At 38.0% G+C, this 23026-nt stretch overlaps 1 protein-coding gene across 2 annotated transcripts in view; it reads right to left on the bottom strand.

The window, feature by feature from the left end:
• The window catches only part of ITPR2 (inositol 1,4,5-trisphosphate receptor type 2), a gene marked incomplete at its 3' end in the record, with an annotated part of 533638 nt that overhangs the window by 326183 nt on the left and 184429 nt on the right, over positions 1 to 23026 (bottom strand). For both annotated transcript variants that reach the window (XM_079715959.1, XM_079715960.1), the window contains exons 20-21: positions 20756 to 20900; positions 19034 to 19184 (exon numbers count right to left, since the gene is read on the bottom strand). In XM_079715959.1, coding sequence (XP_079572085.1) covers positions 19034 to 19184; positions 20756 to 20900 — 296 coding nt within the window. The remainder of the gene's footprint in view (positions 1 to 19033; positions 19185 to 20755; positions 20901 to 23026) is intronic.

The raw sequence follows: 23026 nt of genomic DNA, 5'->3' as shown, positions 1-23026 counted from the left end.
CATAAGTATTTTTGTCAGTGACAGGTGAAGTCAGAAAGAGCATGTTTTGCAAATGCAAAGACAACATGAGACAATGAAGGATAACTAATATAGAAAATGACTCCATCAAATCCCAAAACTACATGGACGGGTTGAAAACTAATGGATTAAAATCAATAAAACCAAGAGCTGGTTCTTTGAAAGGGTAAACAAAATTGACCAACCTCTGACCAGGCTCACCAAGAAGAAAAGAGAGAGGACCCAAATAAACAAAATAAGAAATGAAAAAGGAGAAATCTCAGTTGACACTGCAGAAATACAGAAAACCATAAGAGAATACTATGAACAATTAATTATATGCCAACAAATTTGACAACCTAGAAGAAATGGACAATTTTCTAGAAACATACAGCCCATCAAAATTGAATCAAGAAGAAATAGATGATTTGAACAGACTGATCACTAGAAGTGAAATAGAATCTGTAATTAAAAAAAAAAAAAAAAACTCCCTACAAACAAAAGTCTAGGACCAGATGGCTTCACAGGCGAATTCTACATACAAAGAAGAACTTATACTGAGCCTTGTCAAATTCTTCCAAAAGCTTGAAGAGGAGGGAAGACTCCCAAAGATATTCTATGAAGCCACCATCACCCTGATACCAAAACCAGACAAAGACACCACCAAAAAAAGAAAATTAAAGGCCAATATCTTTGATGAATATAGATGCAAAAATTCTCAACAAAGCAAACCGAATCCAACAATACATAAAAAAGATCATAGGCCACAACCAAGTGGGATTCATCCCAAGTTCACAAGGATGGTTCAATATGTACAAATCAATCAATGCATTAACAAAAGAAAACTAATGGGTTAAATCCAACAAAGTAAAATCAAAATATAAAATGCCCTGCCATTTAGGTCCGAATAAAACCAACTCAAGTACGTGATGGGAAAATGTGATGTTAACAGAGCACAAACTAGAACTTTAGTTTCATTCAAGTTCAGTAGAAATCAATACTATGTCATCATTACCAAAAACACCCATTTTCATCTAGACTGTATTACAAAAGTAAAGTTTCTCGTTATGAATGAGAAAATAACTGTTCTTGCCAAACCAGTAATCAAAAAAATTAGAAACATAAGGAGAACTGTTAAAGAAACTGCTGGTGATGACACAGAGAGGAGGAGATATTCAGGTGACATGCCGGCCATGTGCAAACATAGAAAGAACTGATATGTGAAAGTGAGGTTAGATTTCCACATGGTTCCAGGGAACAAAAGTAGGGCTGCTTGTTGGAAGTGAGAGGGAGGTATATTTAGGATAACCTAACAAAAGAGACGATATTTGGAGCTGGTGTAAATAAGAAAGACCTACCTTTTGCAGCAGTAAAATCTTGGTCACTCAGGTGTTCCAAGAGATCCTAGATGACCATTTGCTACAGGTACTATGAAGATCTGAAGTTCATATAGACGATTTCTACAGCCCCTTTATGTGCTAACGTTCTACAAATCTATGATTGGGTTCCAATAAAGTGCCTTACTGTAGGTCACTGGTGGATGCTCTTGACCAGAAATGGAGGGAACTGAGGAACCTACCCCAGTGTATTAACACCTTGAGGCATTAGATTCTGAGGGTCAAACAGTATTTTACAATTGGAGGAAATAACTGAGTAGAAAGAAGGTGAGGACAACCTGGTCTTCTTTAGTCATTCTTATTATTTGTGAGGTCATCTAGGTATTGATTCTGTCCTATTAACTCAATTTGGTAATGTCAGTAGCTCTTCCTGGCTGCCAGGAATCATTTACACCACTCCTACAGAACTCCAGAGGTTTCAGAGTCACTTTATAGCTTAGAGAATAAGAATAAACTCCACACTAAACTGTGGAAGGTGCTTCATCTATTGTGTGGCTGATACCTTTGGGAAACCAAAACCCAAAGTACTACAGACAATGCCTTTGTTTCCAACACATCCCAGAGAAATACAGATGAACCTACAGAGTCTTCTGCCTCTACTGAGTTAAATTAATTACAAAGTATAACAAAAATATTTTTTGTATCATAAATTTATGTGAGCAACCCCTGACTGAGAGAACTAGAAGGAAGTTATAGAGTTGCTTCCTGACTTAGTGTAATACGGAAATTATGCATGCATCATACCCATTAAATCCTCCTGAAATTTATGAACCTACACAGTTAGCAAGGGAATATTTGAACCATATTATTCTGTTAAGATGGTGCACCAAACCTAAATGCTCACAGATGAATGGATTAAAAAGATGTGGTATATATATATTCAACAGAATACTACTCAGCCATAAAAAAAGAATGAAATAATGCCATTTGCATCAGTGTGGATGGACCTAGAGATTATTGTACTAAGTGAAGTAAGTCAGAAAGAGAAAGACAAATACCATATGATATCACTTACATGTGGAATCTAAAATATGATACAAATGCATTTATTTACAAAACTGAAACAGACTCACAGACATAGAAAACAAATTTATGGTTACCAAAGGGGAAAGCCAGGGTTGGGGGAGGAGGGATAAATTAGGAGTTTGGGATTAGCAGATGCAAACTATTATATATAAAGCAGATTAACAACAAGTTCCTACTGTGTAGAACAAGGAACTAATTATATTCAATATCTACCTGTAATAAACCATAATGGAAAAGAATAGAAAAAAGAATATATTACATATGTGTGTGTGTGTGTGTATATATGTATATATATATATATATATATATATAAATATATATATATATACACATTTATAACTGAATTACTTTGCTGTACACCAGAAACTAACAAAACACTGTAAATCAACTATACATCAATTATAAAAGAGATGGTGCAGAGATCGCGAAAAGGTATAACATCAATCACTAAAATTGTAGAAACAATATACCAGGAAGTATTTTAACATGAACTGGCATTTGTCATATTATCCCATTCACTGGAAGTTTCGAAAGCCAAATTAAAAGTTCTTAAGTAATAAAAGAAAAACAATTATAAATCTGAGATGTCATGATCTAGAAAATATTCTTATCATTCAAATACATATTTATATAAAACATGTAGGTTACATACATTCATCAAATGTATGTCACTCAGTAAATATTTTTGAAAGCCAAGTATGCATGGTATGTTGGGCATGGTACAAGTCAGCTATGGAACCAGAAACAGAATGTATTTTCATAGCTTTTCTCCCCACTTCTGGCTCTCTCAGTCAATAAATTTGAATCTTTATTATTGAATTTTCTAGGTAGTAATTCTAAGAGTCATGGAGCCTTTCATAAGTCTACTAGGAAAAACAGACATAAAAAATTTCAACACTAACAAAAAAAAGTCACCAACATATATTTGGAATATTAGGGTCTCTAAATATTTTGGTCCTTCAAATGCATGTTTATATAAGGCATGGCACATACATTCATCCTAGTGATAAGCAAGTTATGAAAGTATATATGAAATACAGAAGTAGCTCATAGCAAAGTGTCCTAGAGGATAAAATTGTTTCGTATTACTGGGGAAACAGCAAGAAACAGAACTAGAGATGTCTAATGCAGATTATGAAGACCTGTGGGCACCAACTTAGGGAACTTGGGTTGTTACTCTCTAAGAGATGATGAGAACTAGTGAGAGGTGGAGTATGTGATTCAAAAGGATCCTTATGTGGGAATGTGGAGAAAAAGCCAAAAACAGTCAGGGAGACCAGCAGGGAGTGAAAAGGAGCATCCAACTTCAAGATATTTAAGTGGTAACAGTTTTAAGACTTGTGTTTCAAACTTTGTTTCTGAGACAATCCCAACAACGGTTCAGGAAGGCGAGATTCTTGGCTTAAATTTTCTTTTTTGGATCTGACTTGTGAAATCACCTCAAGTTAAATCAAAACTCTTTAATAAACACCCACTGTTTCGTGTTAAACTTTCTTGGGAAACTTGGAAAAAGTAGAAAGCAGAGTCCCTGCAGATGAAGAAGTCATCTGTACAGAAAGTAGTGTAACAGCAGAAAGCACATCCGTGGCAGGGCTGTTGGTTTTTGTGAAGAACTAGGCAAAAAGAAAAAGAAAGCTGAATTCAAAATTTGGCTCAGCAAGCTACAGGCTGTATGGTCTCAGGGCAAGTATTTACCCTCTGTAAGAGCACATTTCCTGGGCACAATGTGACCATAATACCTACCTGCTGGATTGTGACAAGGATTACAGATAAAAATATGCAAGATTTTGATGTGTGCTAGGCGTTAAATATAAATAATAGATTCCCTTCTGAAGTAATCCTCTGTCAAATGTGTGGCCTAGCAAATGGTGGACACTCACTATTAACTATATAATAGACATATTACATAGTTATTCTCTGCCTATTTTTATACCTTCATTTGATTTTTTAAAGGGACATGATCTAGCATAGATCATGTGTTTGAGAATCTCTTGATATAGAGAGAGAAGACTAAGCCCAGAGGGGGAAAACAAGTCCTCCCAGGCACCACTGATAACTAAGAGAAAACCTGACAGTTATAGGCACTTTTTCTAAAACTTCTAAAAGCTTAAGGAGGAAAAAAATATATAACAAAAGTGTAAAAGACATTATACATTAAGCCAGAAAGGACTTAGAGGTGCAGTCAGCACAGCACAAAGCTGGTAAGAGAACCAGACTCAGAAGATCAGAATATCACAGAAATCTTCCTTCACATCCGAAGAAAAGGATTCCATAAAACACTTGCTGCCCGGAGTAGATTTCTGATGCCAGTGATTCTGGGGCATTTGGAAGTAGGTAGCCTCTAGAAATGTTTTTCATCTCTAGAACTTTGTTGTGCATTTAAATGTCTTAATGTTGTTTTTATTTGTCTCCCTAATCTCTATCTTCTATAAGATCCGAATCATTTTTAGTTTTCTTCCTAATCTGTTTTTCCTATGAGATCTTAATCTTGACCTCCAGTTTTTCCAATCTTGGTACTTTTCTGGAAAATATCTGTAGTGGATGCTGTGATGGCCCTGCCCAGATTCCCTTTCAGGAATGAAGGACTATTGCCTCAGCTGCTGGCAGTGCCACTTGGGGGACAGCCCTCAAAAGTGAGCCCTCTGGGGATTGGCTGGTCTGAAAACGGCTGCCTCAAGCCAGACCACACCCCATTCCAGGGCAGCCCACGGGGGCATAAAAACTCAGCCCCCTCACTCCAATGAGAGAGAACTCTGAAAGGACACCCCAACTTCAGACCCCCCAGAGGCTCCCTGCTAAGACCACAACACAACCCAATTTCTTGCTTGGCCCAGGCCTGCTTTTTTCCCTTCCATTCCACCAGTGTTGATGCTAAGAGCTCTCCCTAATAAGCCTCCCACGTGCTAATCTCTGTTCAGGGTCTGCTTCCTGGGGAACACAACCTGCACTAAGGACCTCCAGAGCTCCTGGGCAGTTGCTGTCAGGAGAAGAATCTCAAGGTATGATGAGAACAGCACACTCATCTGACACAGGGCACACACACAACCTAGAGGACAAGAGAAACCTATCACTGTGGATAGGATTGCACACGAGTCCCGGCTGCCTCTTTGAGGCTCCAGCTCCCTTTACTAGAAGCATAGGATGTGAATGGGGAGAAGGTGTAGGCAGAAGGGAGAAGAAGCAGATGGGAGCAGGCAGGTGTGAGGACCGAGACCCAGAGTGGATGAGACAGATCTGCCTGCAGGCGAGGGACAGGCTGGAAGCAGAGACGAGGCAGGACCATCCAAAAGAAGCATCACGAGGGGCAGAATGGTGGTGGGAAAAATTAAGTCCAGAAGTCCAGGAAAGAGATGCTCAAATGATGACTGGTCACTATGGCATCTTCCTCCGGCAAGCCAACCTGCCTGACACTTCTGAGCACTGTGAGCTGTGCTGTGAACTTATGTCCTTCATACCGACCTGGAAGGAGCTCAGTCTGATGAAATATTGACAGGAGCTGAAGGGGCATTAGAGACAGTCCTTAAAATGAAGCTGCCTGGACCTTTGCTACCTGCTGTTCGGTGATGGTCACTGTGCTAAACCTCATTTCTGTTTTTTCTCATCCTCCAACTCCACATGTACACGTCCTCGGAGTCCCAACTTGCACACAGGTAAGCCTTTCTTGCTTGCTTACTTGCTTGCCTTTTTTTATTTTATTTTTTTGCAGTACGCGGGCCTCTCACTGTTGTGGCCTCTCCCGTCGTGGAGCACAGGCTCTGGACGCGCAGGCTCAGCGGCCATGGCTCACGGGCCCAGCCGCTCCGCGGCACGTGGGATCTTCCCGGACCGGGGCACGAACCCGTGTCCCCTGCATCGGCAGGCGGACTCTCAACCACTGCACCACCAGGGAAGCCCTTGCTTGCTTTTTTTGATACACTCGATATTTTAAGTGAACTAAGGCTCCTGGTTTCAAGGCATTGTAGCCGGTGTCTTTACAAAGAGCAATCACAGCTCTTAACCAGGAGTCATGCTTCATGGATATTTGCTAAAAGGAGTCTTTTGCAACACACATTAAAAAGAATACCATTGAGTGAGCGAATGAGAATTACATACTAATCTTCAAAGAATCACAGTTTTGAACTCAAAGAGACTGTAAAGATCACATTTAGATTAACCTCCTGATTTTATAAAGGAAGAAACTATTTTCTGGCAGACTTTTTGCTGCAAATATTTTCTTCCTTTCCCACCCATATAACACTATTAAAAAATGTTTCTGCTCCACCTCCCATCTCAATTTCCCTTCTCCTTTTAAAAAGCAACTATGCTGCCAGGAAAAGCATTTCAAGGTGGATCATGTGAAGTCCCAGTCAAGGCAAAAAAAAAAAAAAAAAAGTTAAATTGAAGAAGCAGCTGGTTCTTTGCCACTAGATGGGGAGTTAGCACGCCCTCACTCTCCTCCTCCAATCTTCTGGGACAAGGGGTACTACTGGACATTTGTGTATCCAAGGTGCCTCTACTACCCTCCCTCCTTATCTCTTCCCTACCCTGGGCTGGGCCCACAGGGCTACATGAGTCACCAGTGCAGCTGGAATCCTTTTAGGGCAGGAGGATAATTTCAGGCTGCTGTGGTTACCTGTATTTTATTCTCTAAGACCAAATGCACTTCAGCTCCCACCCTGAAACCTCAAAGGAAAGGAAATCCTAAAAGTAAATGGAATTTCCATCGATTTTTTTTTTGGTGATTTCCCTTCTTCAATATTATAACATATATGCCAAAAAAAGAGATTATCTGGTTACCGACTGGGAACAGGCTGACCTTTCAGGGCTTGACTACAGAAACTCCCAAGAACTTGGAGCTGTGAAAAAGCAAAATGTAGAAGATGAAAAGAAACTATTCGGCTCTTACTTGATCTTTTGACAGTTTTCTGATCTATTGTCTTTTCAAACTGTGGTGAGTTCAAGGGTTGGGGGGCCATTGTGAGAAAAAATGACAGTGGTGACCTAGACATCGAGCCCAAGGCTTACTCAGTGGTTAGACTTTATTGCTCCATTTTGGAGGTTTAAATTTGAACCCCAGTTCCATTCAAACAACAAACAGATAAATGAAAGGATATTGACAGGATAACTAAATAACAAATTCGACTTAAACCATTTCCAGACTGTGTCAAGTTCTACACTCTGCTCAAATGGAGAGGATACTCTCACCTTTCCAAGTTAACACGTTATGTTGCTCTTAGGAGAATGTATAAGTACGATTCACATTTGTCCCAACCATTTAAATGACTCTCTAGTAGAACAAAATACACTCACGCACCTGTAATAAGTGGTCTTAATTAATCACACTAGTATAGGCATACCTCAGAAATACTGCAGGTTCAGTTCCAGACCACCATGGCAAATCATATATCGCAATAAAAATGAGTCTCAGGAAGGTTTTTGGGTTTCCCAATGCATATAAAAGTTATGTTTACACCATTGTTTAGTCTATTAAGTGTACAACAGCATTATGTGTAAAAAAAAAAAAAGTACACACCTTAAAAAATATTTTAATGCTAAAAATTGCTAACCATCTGGATAGTTTATTTTCTTTTAACGTATAGTTTATTTTCTTTTAACGTCAAAGAAGGTCAGTGTCTACCCATGTTCAAACATTGCATGACATGCCTGTCCTAGTAATAGTTGAGTCTTTCCACAGAGTGTATTCACAATAACATGTCATTTGATAAATTCATAAATGTAAGAATAAATGAATAAATGAAATTACCTTAATCATAAAAAAAATGCTAACCATCATCTGAGACCTCACTGAATTATGATCTGTTGGCTGGTGGAGGCTCTTGCCTCAGTGTTGATGGCTGCTGACTGATCAGGGTGGGGCTTGGTGGCAGTTCAGGTGGCCGTGGCAGTTTCTCAAAACAAGACAACAATGAAGTCTGCTGCATCGATCTTCTTTTCATGAACAATTTCTCTGTAGCTGTTTGACAGTATTTAACCACAGTAGGACTTCTTTCAAATGTGGAGTCAATCCTCTCAAACCCTGCCACTGCTTTGCCAACTCAGTTTATATAATATTCTAAATCCTTTGTTGTCATCCCAACAATCTTCACAGCATCGTCACCAGGAGCAGATTCCATCTCAAGAAACCACTTTCTTCTCTCATAAGAAACAACTCCTCAATTGTTCAAGTTTTAACTTGAGATTATAGCAATTCAGTGACATCTTCAGGCTCCACTTCTAATTCCAGTTCTCTTGCTACTTATACCACATCTGCAGTTACTTCCTCCACTGAAGTTTTGACCCCCTCAAAGTCATCCCTGAGGGCTGGAATCAACTTCTTCCAAACTCCTGTTAATGATGATATTTTGACCTCTTCTCATGAATCACAAATGTTCTTAATGACATCTAGAATGAGAAGTCTTTCCAGAAGGTTTTCTATTTACTCTGCCCAGGTCCATCAGAAGAATCACTACCTAAGGCAGCTATAGTCTTATAAAATGTATTTCTTAAATAATAAGACTTGAAAGTCAAAATTATTCCCTGATCCATGGGCTGCAGAATGGATGCTGTGTTAGCAGGCAGGGAAACAACATTAATCTGGTTGTATGTCTCCATCAGAGCTCTTGCGTGACCAGGTGCACTGTCAATGAGCAGTAATATTTTGGAAGAAATCTTTTTGTCTGAGCAGTAGGTTTCAACAGTGGGCTTAAAATATTCAGTAAACCATGTTGTAAGCAGATGTGCTGTCATCCAGGATTTGTTGTTGCGCTTATAGAGCACAGGCAAAGTAGAGTTAGCATAATTCTGAAGGGCCCTAGGATTTTCAGAAGGGTAAATGAGCACTGGCTTCAACTCAAAGTCACCAGCTGCTTTAGCCCGCAACAAGAGTTAGCCTGTCCTTTGAAGCTTTGAAGGCAGGCATTGACTTCTCCTCTCTAGCTATAAAAGTCCTAGATGGCATCTTCTTCAAATAGAAGGCTGCTTTGTCTACACTGAAAATCTGTTGTTTAGTGTAGCCACCTTCATGAATTATCTGAGCTAGGTCTTCTGGATAATTTGCTGCAGCTTCTACCTTAGCACTTGCTGCTTAACCTTTCACTTTGACGTTATGGACATGGTTTCTTCCCTTAAACCCCATGAACCGACCTCTGCTAGCTTCAAACTTTTCTCCTGCGGTTTCCTCACCTCTCTCAGCCTTCAGAGAATTGAAGACAGTTAGGGTTTTGCTCTGGATTAGGCTTTGGCTTAAAGAAATGTTGTGGCTGCTTTGATCTTCTATCCAGATCACTACAATTTTCTCCATATCAGCAATAAGGCTGTTTCCATTTCTTACCATTCATATGTTCACTGGAGTAGCACTTTTAACTTCCTTCAAGAACCTTCCTTTTGCATTCACTGCTTGGCTAACTGGTGCAAGAGGCCTAGCTTTTAGTGTATCTTTGGCTTTCAACATGCCTTCCTCACTAAGATTAATCATTTCTAGCTTTTGATGTAAAGTGAGAGACGTGCAACTCTTCCTTTCACTTGAACACACAGAGGGGTGCCCAAGGAGAGAAGGAGAGACGGGGAACGGCAGGCTGGTGGAGCAGTCAGAACACACACAACATTTATTGATTAAGTTGGCCGGCTTATGTGGACATGGCTAGTGGTGGCCAAAAACAATTACAAGAGCAACATCAAAGATCACATATCATCATGACAAACATATTAATAATGAAAAAGTTTGAAATATTCTGAGAATTACCAAAATGTGACACAGAGACACAAAGTGAACAAATGCTGTTGGGAAAACGGCTCCAGCAGACTTGCTGGACTCAGGGGTGACACAAACCTTCCATTTGTAAAAAATGCAGTATCTGTGAAATGCAACAAAGCTAAGTGCAATAAAAGCAGGTATGCCTGTAGTAGTATCAATCCTTGGATTGTGTATCCTTCAGCAAAAATAAAGAGAGATGCATAATTTTTTAAATGAAATGTACTTTCACAAATATATTGAAAATATCCAGTTTATCAGCCTGTATATGGCATTTGCTTTTAACTTCTAAACATGACAAAGAAGAGCACTGCTTGACACAATCCTTTGACCCAAAAGATCAATTACACTGAATGGTGCCTGTGAATTCTAAATCACTGAGAGTAAATGATAGGTATTAGGCAAAGCACACTGACTGAACAACATAGCCTGCTGGGAGTGAATACATTTGTTTGAAAACAATATTTCTTTTCTTAAGTGAGTACATAGTGAATGAAAAGTTGACAGTTGACAGTTCTGAAGACGAGAATCTTCTGCCTCACTACAGTAAAGGCCAGGGCAGTGCCAGCTCCTTTTGCCTCCGTGTGAGTGTGCCTAGATAATTTTCTGAATGGACCACCTCTAGGACACGAAAATGAGAAGCTACTTCTGAACCTATCAATTTCTGCTGAGCATGCCAACTAAAAAGCCACCGTGACAGTGAACAGACACAGCCTGGGAGCTAGACTCAGACTCCCAACCAGCTCTAGGATGAGGACAACTCCCTGTGACGTGAAGGGCTGCACTGTAACCAAGGACCCAGAAGAGGAAAACTTCTGTAATTGCCACTTTCCAAGGCAGCCATCCCCACTGCCTCAAACACGAATCACTGGCATCTAAGCCTACAGGATTTCCCAGAAAAACATATGAATGCTGTGTGCACACCCTATTTAAGACAGGCGCCACTGAGGCCTTCATGGAGTTGAACTCCGGGAACCGTACGCCTTCACCTTCTCCACACACCTCTCTCTTCTTCTGCTCCCCTGGGTCTGACCTGCCAAACAATGACCAGACACATTTCTCTGAATGTCCTACCCCAACTGTGCTGGAGCAGAATTCTTAAGTGGTAAGTCGATCAAAAGGATAAAAAAAGACATAGTTCTATTGCACAGAATTTTCCAGACACAGTATGAGAAAAGAAAGCTGTTATCATTTACTTGAAAGAGCTGGCCTGTCTAGCAACAGTGCTTATAAAATTACCTCCTATTTTTAAAAAATTGTGTTTTGCAAATGACTGCCAATAAGAATAAAGTTTCACTAAAAATAAGAAAATATCATCAAACACTTTTAATATACAAGAGCCAAGATGGTGCTACACCGGTTATTATACTGTGGCAATATTGCTACAGCTCCCTGACTTGTCCTTTAGAATAACAATTCTTTTTTCTCCAGGTACTTCCCGTAATCTGGGATTTCCTCTCTGGCATCAGCCTCAGTCTCACCCTGTACCACAGGAATTTTTCCCAGGCCTGACAATCCTGTCTCCACATTTGGAAATTCCAGAAATGTGTTCTCTCTTGCTTCTTTTGCTAAGAATTTATAGAGTCTAATAGGGCTTTTTTAGGAATTTATAGCTTAATAGAACTCAGCTATAATAACACATCTCCTAGAAGAGTTGCAAGATAATGCTGTAAGTTTGAAATGTCATCTTACATATAATAAATCATTTTCCTACTTGGCTAATTATTTAAGTCATTAATTTTTCTGTTTTGAAATACTTTTGAATTTATGGAAAGAGTTACAAGAATAGTACAAAGAACATCCATGACACCCTCTGCCCATATTTATCAGATTCACAAATTCTGCCACATTTACATCCTCTCTCCCTCTGTACACACACACACACACACACACACACACACACACACATCTTTCCTGCACTCTTTGAGAGTTAGTTCCAAACATCATGACCTTTTTAACTCTCAATTCTTCAGCACGTATTTGCTAAAAACAAGTACATTCTCTTACCTAACTACAGTAAAGTACAATTATAAAATTCAGGAAATCTGATACAACACTACAACCTAATGTACAATCCATATTCAAATTTTACCAATTGTGCCAATAATGTCTTCTGTAGATAATAATTTTCCTGATCCAAAATCACATATTATATGTAGTTGTCATGTCTCTTTAATCTCCTTTATTCTGAAACAGTTTCTCAAACTTTATCTTTCATAACACTGACATTTTCGAAACGTTCAAGACAGCTGTTCTATAAAATACCCCCCTCAATTTGTACCTGCCTGATATTTCTTCATGATTAGATGAGATTATGAATTTTTGTCAGGAATACTAAATAGGCAATGTTGTGTCCTTCTCAGTACGTCACATCTAGAGGCACATGATGTTGCTTTGTCCCAATTTTATTAGTTTTTATTTTAAAAATTTATTTTCAACACTGTATTTTGTTTACTTACCTTAAAGAATACCTATAAGACCAAGCCCCTACAGAAGTGTTAACTTAAAAAAAAATTTACGGACCAAAATTCTAACCTCAGTAACAATTTTTCTAAAATATTAGTTCATCAGACTAATAAATAATTGAGTGGTACAAAAGATAGGAAGACTAATTCCTTGCACTTTAATTCCTAGCAATGCTACTAACTTATTAATGAATCTTAGGCAAATTAATTAATCTCCCTGATTATGGTTTTCTATACTGGTACTTTTTACAAAACAGTGTGGAATCCAGGCACAATTCCATTACATTCACATATTGGCAATATTTATGAGCAAACAATGTATCCCTGTGAGGTACATTATTTCTCTTCTATTTTATATAATGTAAATAAAGCCACATATTCACTTTTTCAAATGTACCTCAAGGCAACGTTGACAAAAAGTATACTACTTTTTTTTTGTCTTGCAAGTATAGTTATGCTCCAAAGAAATCTAAAGAGTGTTTTACTATAAAAGCATTGTCCTCCCATATGTATGCAAGATAATGATATTAAATAAACATTTAGTGCTAGTAAAAGCAAAAATGCTTCCTTGAGAAGGACTTTTAGAGTTGAGAGAAATGAAGAAAGCTCACTATAACAAATTCTCTCAGAGGTATCTTGTGTAGTATAATCATCACTGTTATCAAATTGTGCTTAACAACAAACTATATTTTCTCACAGTTTACATTATGTATCCAATAATAGAAATGTATAAAAGAAATAATTTACCCTCTGATTTGCAAATATCAAGAGAAGGGATCTTAAACTATAGTCCTTAAATTCAAATTAATTTCAATGCACCAAGAACCAGAATAACAGATTTCTAGGGTATTTACTACTAAACGTATTCTTTCAAATTCCAAAAATCTAGGCAAAATCCACAAACCCTTTCCACAGACCTAATCTGTGGAATGCATTTCCCCAAATAAAGAGACACCATTCTACACACCACATGAGTCGAGTCTCAAAAGGAAGAGACCTCTGAGCCTCGGTTCATGCAGGACACATACAGGTATTTCTTACAACACAGCAAGAAGTTTCTTAGAGAATTATAATGGGCTGATAAAAACTATCATGAATCACCTTTTATACTGGAATAGAATTATGGTGTTTTATATTTAATTAATGGAGTAACACTGTGTGCCATGGTTAAGCACAAGTCACTCCACATGGAAAGTAGTCCATGGAAAACCACTCAGCACATACAGTACTCAATAAACAGCAGCTATCTAGGAAATATATAAGCCAACAAACAATTACAATTACTTTTCATTTGGCCTCTAAGACAACGTATTCTCCTGGTTTTCCTCTTTACTCACTGGTTCTCTGTCCCAGTCTCTTTTGCAGGGTCCTCCTCTATCTTGGTGTTCAATGTTGGTGCATCCAGGATTCAGTCTTTAGACGTCATTTCTTCCCAATCAACAATCACTCCTTAAGTGATCATATTCATGTCTCCTATGCACCAATTCTCACATTCATATTTCTTCCCTGACAATACCCTAAGTTCATCCACATATCCAACTGTCACCATAACATCCCCAACTGGATGCCTAACAGTCATTTCACACCTGATGTGCCCAAACAGAAATCCCGATTGTCCCTACAACCCCACTTATCCACTAGTCTTTCTCACCTCAATAAATAGTACCACATTCATCCACTACTTTCAAAACCCAGGAATAATCTTTGACTCTCTTCTTTCTTTCCCATTTCACATCCAAGTCCTATGAATCAGGACAGTACCATTCCAAATTCATCCACTTCTACCACTTCTAGTCCAACACCATCTTCCAATCCTGCCGTAGCCTCCTTTCTATGGTCTTTCTAACATTTATGTCCACGTACATGTTCACTACTGTCCACTCAGCAGCCAAAGTTATCAAATCATATTGATCCCTTCTCAAAACCCTCTGAAGTTGCCCATCAAACTTAGAGCACAATTCAAATTCAAGGGTCCACAAATCTCGACAGTCTGAGCTTCTCCAGCCTTTTCTCCCGTATTCTCCCTTCCTTCACTTTGCCTCAGCCAAAATGGCCTTCCTGATGCTCCTCCCACATAACAAGCTGACTCTGCCTCAGGGCAGTCTTCCTGGATGCATGTAGGTCTCTGCTCAGACATCAAAGAGGTTGTTCAATGCAAACAAAAACTAGCTAGAAATGCAAACCAAAACTACAGTGAGGTATCACCTCACACCAGTCAGAATGGCCATCATCATCAAGTCTACATATAATAAATGCTGGAGAGGGTGTGGAGAAAAGGGAACCCTCCTGCACTGTTGGTGGGAATGTAAATTGATACAGCCGCTATGGAGAACAGTATGGAAGTTCCTTAAAAAACTAAAAATAGAGCAACCATATGATCCTGCAATCCCACTCCTGGGCATATATCCAGAGAAAACCATAATTCGAAAAGATACATGCACCTCAGTGTTCACAGCAACACTATTTACAATAGCCAGACATGGAAGCAACCTAAATGTCCAGCAACAGATGACTGGATAAAGAAGATATGGTACATATATACAAGGGAATATTACTCAGACATAAAAAAGAATGTAATATTGCCATTTGCAGCAACGTGGATGGACCTAGAAATTATCATACTAAGTGAAGTAAGTCAGGCAAAGGCAAGTATCATATGATATCACTTATATGTGGAATCTTAAAAAGTGATACAAATGAACTTATATACAAACAGAAATAGTTACAGATGTAGGAAATAAACTTATGGTTACCAGGGAGTAAGGGGGGAAGGGATGAATTGGAAGATTAGGATTGACATAGACACATTACTATATATAAAACAGATAACCAACAAGGTCCTACTATACACCACAAGGAACTATACTCAATATTTCACAATAACCTATAAGGGAAAAGAATCTGAAAAAAAAAGATATTTGTATGTATAACAGAAACACTTTGCTGTACACCTGAAACTAACACAACATTGTAAATCAACTATACTTCAATTGAAAAAAAATCTACTCTAGCTAAAAATAACTGCCCCTGCCTTCTCCATCATGCTCCATATCGTCCTACTTGATTTTTGTCCATAGTATTATCCAATGTAACAGTGTATATTCATTTGTTTATTATCTGACTGCCTCCCCCAACAGGGAGAGGTGAAGGATTATGCCTATTTATTAATTGTCTGTCCGCCCTAGGCCTAAGGACTCTATCTTGTTCATCATTTTTTTTTCCAGTGTCTAGAATAATGTCTGGCATGCAATAGTTGTTCAATAAATTCTTATTGAAAAATTAATTGTTCTCAGAGAGTTGAAAGAACGATTAAGGTATCCAGAGGTGAATGGAGTTCATGAGAAAATATGAGACTTATAAAATATTGAAAAGAGTAGAAAACGTGTCTTAGAGGGCAGACACGCACAGGACAGTGGAGAGTATGTACAAGATATCAGCAAATTTTCAGAGGAATAAAATACTCTGTAGGGTATAACTCTGAAAGCAGACTATAAGCACTGAGAACAAAAGTCAAAATCAATTTCTAAGTTTTTAAAGAATGGTCTGGTGTAAAGTAAACTGGGTATTGTAAAAAGCGTCATACCAGGAAGCATCTTTCCTTTCCTTTTTTCTCCATTTGCTTTCATAGTGCCTCCCTGGTCCCCTCACCACTCTGTCTGAATATATACTGTATATAATAGTTTCATTTTTCTATGTCTTAAGTCTTGGAGATTACCATCCTACATAACTTCACCATGTAGAATTCAGGTTATCTTTTAGTTACAGAATGTTTTCTTGGATTGGAATTTTAAATCTCAGGTCTGTTCCATTGTTTTGTTTTTCTTTTTCAGGGACTCCAATTATTCATATGATGGCTCTTCTTTGCCTTTCTTCCATTTCAACCACTTTCTCACTGACCATTTTTACTTGTTTCTTTAAATCCTTAACATTCTCATCACTGTTCTCCTGCCTTTCTTCAATGGTGCTTACTATACTTTCATTCAAATGTATTCTTCCTTTGATATCTTGTAATTCAGTCTGTTATTTCTAAAAATAATAATAATAAAGCCTTTTTCTTTTCTGAGTCCAATCAACTTTCATTTCATTTCCGACTGGTTTGTGTTGGTCCATTTCTAACCTTAGTTCTTGGATTTATGATTCAAGGTGTATTTCATACGTTCATGTTTGAAGATATTTAATTCAGTTTAGAGTATCATGTTACAATTTTCTTCTCTTTCATGGTTCATGTTCAGAGAGAAATTTGCATCAACTGAAATGTTTTGATTCTGCATTCTGTTTTGATCTTACAGTCCTTTCATAGAGATGAAGATTGATTACATTTCTGCATTTCATGGACAAGGTGACAACATGAGCTGGTTTACAAGATCTTCAGTTCAGGAGCACCCTCTTCTGTCTGAGTCATGAAGTGCAGTTTCTTTAAAGTCTGGCTTTTGTTGGGGGGCAGTGGAGGAAGTTATATTTTCTTCAGTTTTTTTTTAATAGATCATTATTGGAGTATAATTGCTTCACAATACTGTGTTAGTTTCTTTTATCTGGTATTCTAGATTTCCCCATCTTGCTTCTTTTTGCCTTCACCAACAAGACTACAAAGGGTGCCTCTTCCTTACTTTCAAACTTGTTCATCCCTAGAAGCATTGCTTTTCCACAACTGCTACCTGTGTACTTTCAAGTTCCTTCCTCCTTACTCAGTGCTCTTATCTACCTGGAATCTCTTTCAATATTTTCACCCTTAGGATAGACAGACTTTCTTTTTCTAAGGGTGATTTTCTTTTTTCTTTTCTTTTCTTTTCTTTTTTTTTTTTTTTTTTTGGCCACACCATGCGGCTTGATGGATCTTAGTTCCCTGACCAGGGATTGAACCTAGGCCCCCGGAAGTGGAAGCAAGAAGTCCTAGCCACTGGACTGCCAAGGAATTCTAAGGGTGATTTTCACACAATCCCTTCCTGTCTCTTCCACATGGTTTTTCCAGAACTCCCTAACTGTCCACAGAGGCTCTCAGTAGGAACAGTGAGACAGTGCCACTAAAAACTGACGTTGCTTTTCCACTTACGATAACTGAAGTTCAGACTGTCCTCTGTCTTCTAGTTCTGCTGAAGGTGAGGGATTTATGGGGTATAATTTGCTTTTTATTGGTCTGTACAGATTTTTGGCAGATGTAGAAGGAATTGAGATTTAGGCATCACAATTAATTACTTCAGCTACTTGTTCGTTTATCATTCCTAGTCAGATATTTCTTCCCTATGTCCGAAGTTAGATTTCTGGCTTTACTGTTTAATCCTGTAGTGGATACTATAGTGGATACATTGTGCTCCACCCACATCACCTCTTAGAGCTGAGGCATCTATTTCCTCCGTTGCTGGGCATGATGACTGCTGTCTTCTCGAAGCCGTGCTTCCCACTAAGAGTGACCCTTGTCCAGGGGGAACTGCCTTACCCAAGGCTACACACCCCCTCTGTGATGAAGCTGGCAGTCAAGGCTGGCTAATGCGAGGATATAAAGCTCAGGCCCTTTGCCTTAATTTGTGACTACTTTGAAGGGCCAACTCAGCTCCAGAGATCCCTGTAGGATCAGCAATGACCTCAGTTGTAACCTCACTTGGTTCAGCTTCTCTGTCTGCCCAATCCTACCTTCCCCACTTCCTTACAGCTGTATACCTTAAATGCACTCTTCAATATACATTCTGCAAACAATTCTATACCACACGGTATTTTCAGAGCATCCAACTTAAAGACAATCACCATCTGAAAAAAACTGTATTGAGTTATGAGATGGGCACTGTTATAAGTGCTTTGAATATGTTGTACACATTCACTTAATTCTCACATGGAGACTGTGAGGAAGATACTGTTATTTTCAACGTCATATATCAGATAAGAAAAGAAACTCTTGGAGAAGATAAGTACCTTGCCTAAGTTAATAAATGGTCAAGGCAGGATTTGAACATAGGCACTCTGACTCAAAAACGCATGCTCTCTTGCCCACTTTACTGTACTGCCTCTTGTGCTAGCCTTGCACTCTCTACTTCTCTGGTGTGACCCTGAGTGTGCCCATTCTCTGCATTTTTTATGCCATGCTATGAAGCGTAGCCAGCACATGACACACATCAGGATGATCACAAGTATTAAGATGTTTTTATTTTTTAACACATAATACTTCACTAGTGGATTGACCATAACATGAGCTGCTGAAGGTGGAATTCATTGATCCTATGAAGTTGTCTTTTAAAGCTTTTCATTAAAAACAGAGAAGAATGTTTGCACATCCAGCCTCTGGTCACTCAGTCCTATCACAGGATGACATTCCATTTACACACATATATTAGCAGGTACATGTTAACAACCACTTCTCTATAGATTTGTTTTCTATCTCACCTCAAAGGAATACCAAAAAGATTATAACTTTTCTCCAAAGTTCTTACCTCCGTCTTGAAATTTGCTTAATCTTTCAAAATACGATGACATGGGGGCCTGAACGATATCGAGGATAGCCAGAAGTGTTCTTGTTAGCCTTAATAATTCACTGAAACTATAAAATCCAAAGTATATAAGATTCCGAGCCAAGTGGACCACCTTAATTTTAAAAAGGCGGGGAGAAGGTGAAAAAGAAAAGAGTAACATTAGGAATGGAAATTAGCATTTACTTTTTATTATCTAAGTTAGTGCAGGTATTTCTAACTTTTCTAATTCTTTAATACCTAGGAATTGAAATACCTGTGAAAGCAACCACTGAACTCCAATTTAGTCAAGTTTAGAATTAAATCCAAATAAGACCAGTTCATCAACCCCATCAAAGGCCCATGTGACAAGAAGATGAGGTATCTTGTCAACAGCCAGCAAGGAACGGACAAGATAAGATGTTAGTTGTATCAGGGTGGTTAAAAGAGGTTTACATTAGAATGATTTACCTCTTATTTAAACATTAACTTACGTCAGTAGGATACCACTTAATAAACAGTTACGTTAATGAATTACTTTAATAAATGAATATTATCCAAGAACTTGGTCTAGAAATATATGTTCCTTATGCCACTGTGTGGTCTCCTGGATACTACAGGCCATACTAGGTATGAGAGCCAGCTTCCAAGATGGCACCCAATGTAGGGTCTCCTTCCACATTGCCCCAGGGTTAGTCAGTGTCTCCAACAGCACACAGCAGAAGTGATGACATGACAGTTCTAAGATTAGGTTATACGAGATTGCAATTTCCATCTTGGGCTCTCTCTTTCCCTCTCTCTAATGGCTGTTCTGGGGGAAGCCAGGTGCCATACTGTAAAGACACTGAGGCAGCCTATGGAAAGGCCCACACGGCAAGAAGATAAGGTGTCTAGACAATAGCCAGCAAGGAAGTATAGCCACCAGCAACCACACAAGTGATCTTAGAAGCAGATCATCTAACCCCAGATGACTGTAACCCCAATAAACAGCTTGTGAGACCCTGACCTCATGAGAGACCCTGACTAGAACCATCCAACTAATAAGCCCTCTCAGATTCCTGACCCACAGAAACTGCAACCCCAATCAACAGTTTGTGAGATCCTGACCTCATGAGAGACCCTGACCTAGAACTACCCAACTAATAAGCCCTCCCAGATTCCTGACCCACGGAAACTGTGAGATAATACATGCTTGTTGCTTTGGGCTGCTAAGTTTGGGGGTAATCTGTTACACACCAGTAGGTACCTAATACCCCAGATATCATGTAATGGCATCCTTTCTCCAGTTTTGTCCCTATACCCCCAAAGTGATATTATAACTGGAGGTATTTCAATTCACTTTAATAAGGCTAAAAACATTACCTTCATGGAGATGAAAAAAATGTATCCAAACATTTTATAAATATGCAAAGCTGTCTTTGTTCATTAAATGCAATAAAGCTTACACAATAAATGAAACTAAAAAAATCAGAGTATCTAACAGATAATTATAAATAAAATATTTAGTATTCTATATCAGGTATAATTAAAGCATCAAATCTATCTTTTAATCAGTGGCAGAGGGAATCATAGGTTCATGAATTTAACTACCTAATTACTAAAACATCCTAAAGATTAGAGGGAAAAAAAATCTTTGATGTTCAATGTATCTAATTTTAGACAGCGTAAATTGAATAACCTCACGGATTAATTGTTTTAAACAATTACCTCAAATGTCAGTTTGTTTTTTTCTTTATCTCCAAAAGGAAAAGGCTGATTTACAACTTCTTTCAAGTATTCTTCAACAAATTCCATTGTCAGTGCAAATTTCCTCTTCATATCATTTCTGGAAGAGTCTGTTATAGAATCATATCTATGAAGACAGAAAGAATTTAAAGGAAGTTAAATTGATTCTAATCATTTAAAATAGGAAAATATATATATTTTGACCTCTTGACTTATAAGCTTGGGTAAATTAATTAACCTTTCTAGACTTTGTACCCTCATCTGTAAAATGGGGCTATTTTGAAATGAGTTAATATATGTAAAGCATTTAAATCACAGTCTACCATTGTTACTCCTTTAATTAATTGTTACTCCTTTTATTAACATGATTTGCTTATTGGTTTCCAGAATAACTTTCCTATTATCAAGAGTTGTCATTTTACTTTCCAAAAAGAGTATCTTGTTTGCATTTGGAAGATTAACAATCCAAGTCTGAATTAAGAAATGCCTTTCGTTATATTTCATTTCAAACCTGAAGATATTTGGGGGAGGGATGGATTGGGAGTGTGGGATTAGAAGATGCAAACTATTATATATAAAATGGATAAACAACTAGGTCCTACTGTATAGCACAAGGAACCACACTCAATATTCTGTGATAAATCATAATGGAAAAGAAGATGAAAAAGAATGTATACGTATGTATAACCAAATCATTTTGCTGTACAGTAGAAATTAACACAACACTGTAAATCAACTATACTACAATAAAATAATTTTTTTAAAATTCGAAGACATAATCAAAATCATTGAGCTCATCACGATCAGGTGGGATTTATCCCACGGATGCAGGGATTCTTCAGTATACACAAATCAATCAATGTGATACACTATATTAACAAATTGAAGAATAAAAACCATATGATCACCTCAATAGATGCAGAAAAAGCTTTTCACAAAATTCAACACCCATTTATGATAAAAACTCTCCAGAAAGTGGGCATAGAGGGAACCTACCTCAACATAATAAAGGTCATATATGACAAACCCACAGCAAACATCATTCTCAATGGTGAAAAACTGAAAGCATTTCCTCTAAGATCAGGAACAAGACAAGGATGTCCACTCTCACCACTAATATTCAACACAGTTTTGGAAGTCCTAGCCATGGGAATCAGAGAAGAAAAAGAAATAAAAGGAATACAAAGTGGAAGAGAAGAAGTAAGACTGTCACTGTTTGCAGATGACATGATACTATACATAGAGAATCCTAAAGATGCCCCCAGAAAACTACTAGAGCTAATCAATGAATTTGGTCAAGTTGCAGGACACAGAATTAATGCACAGAAATCTCTTGAATTCCTATACACTAATGATGAAAAATCTGAAAGAGAAATTAAGGAAACACTCCCATTTACCATTGCAACAAAAAGAATAAAATACCTAGGAATAAACCTACCTAGGGAGACAAAAGAACTATATGCAGAAAAGTATAAGACACTGATGAAGGAAATTAAAGATGATACCAACAGACGGAGACATATATACCATGTTCTTGGATTGGAAGAATCAATATTGTGAAAATGACTATACTACCCAAAGCAATCTACAGATTCAATGCAATCCCTATCAAATTACCAATGGCATTTTTTACGGAACTAGAACAAAAAATCTTAAAATTTGTATGGAGACACAGAAGACCCCAAATAGCCAAAGCAGTCTTGAGGGGAAAAAAACAGCTGGAGGAATCAGACTCCCTGACTTCAGACTATACTACAAAGCTACAGTAATCAAGACAATATGGTACCGGCACAAAAACAGAAACATAGATCAATGGAACAAGATAGAAAGCCCAGAGATAAACCCATGCACCTATGGTCAACTAACCTATGACAAAGGAGGCAAGGACATACAATGGAGAAAAGACAGTCTCTTCAATAAGTGGTGCTGGGAAAACTGGACAGCTACATGTAAAAGAATGGAATTAGAACACTCCCTAACACCATACACAAAAATAAACTCAAAATGGATTAGAGACCTAAATGTAAGACCAGGCACTATAAAACTCTTAGAGGAAAACATAGGAAGAACACTCTTTGCCATAAATCACAGCAAGATCTTTTTTGATCCACCTCCTACAGTAATGGAAATAAAAACAAAAATAAACAAATGGGACCTAATGAAACTTGAAAGCTTTTGCACAGCAAAGGAAACCATAAACGAGAGGAAAAGAGAACCTTCAGAATGGGAGAGAATATTTGCAAATGAATCAAC

The sequence above is a fragment of the Hyperoodon ampullatus genome, assembly GCF_949752795.1.
Source record: "Hyperoodon ampullatus genome assembly, chromosome: 11".
Taxonomy (NCBI): Eukaryota; Metazoa; Chordata; class Mammalia; order Artiodactyla; family Ziphiidae; genus Hyperoodon; species Hyperoodon ampullatus.
The sequence above is the reverse complement of the archived record's forward strand: the minus strand, read 5'-3'. Positions and strand labels throughout refer to the sequence as shown.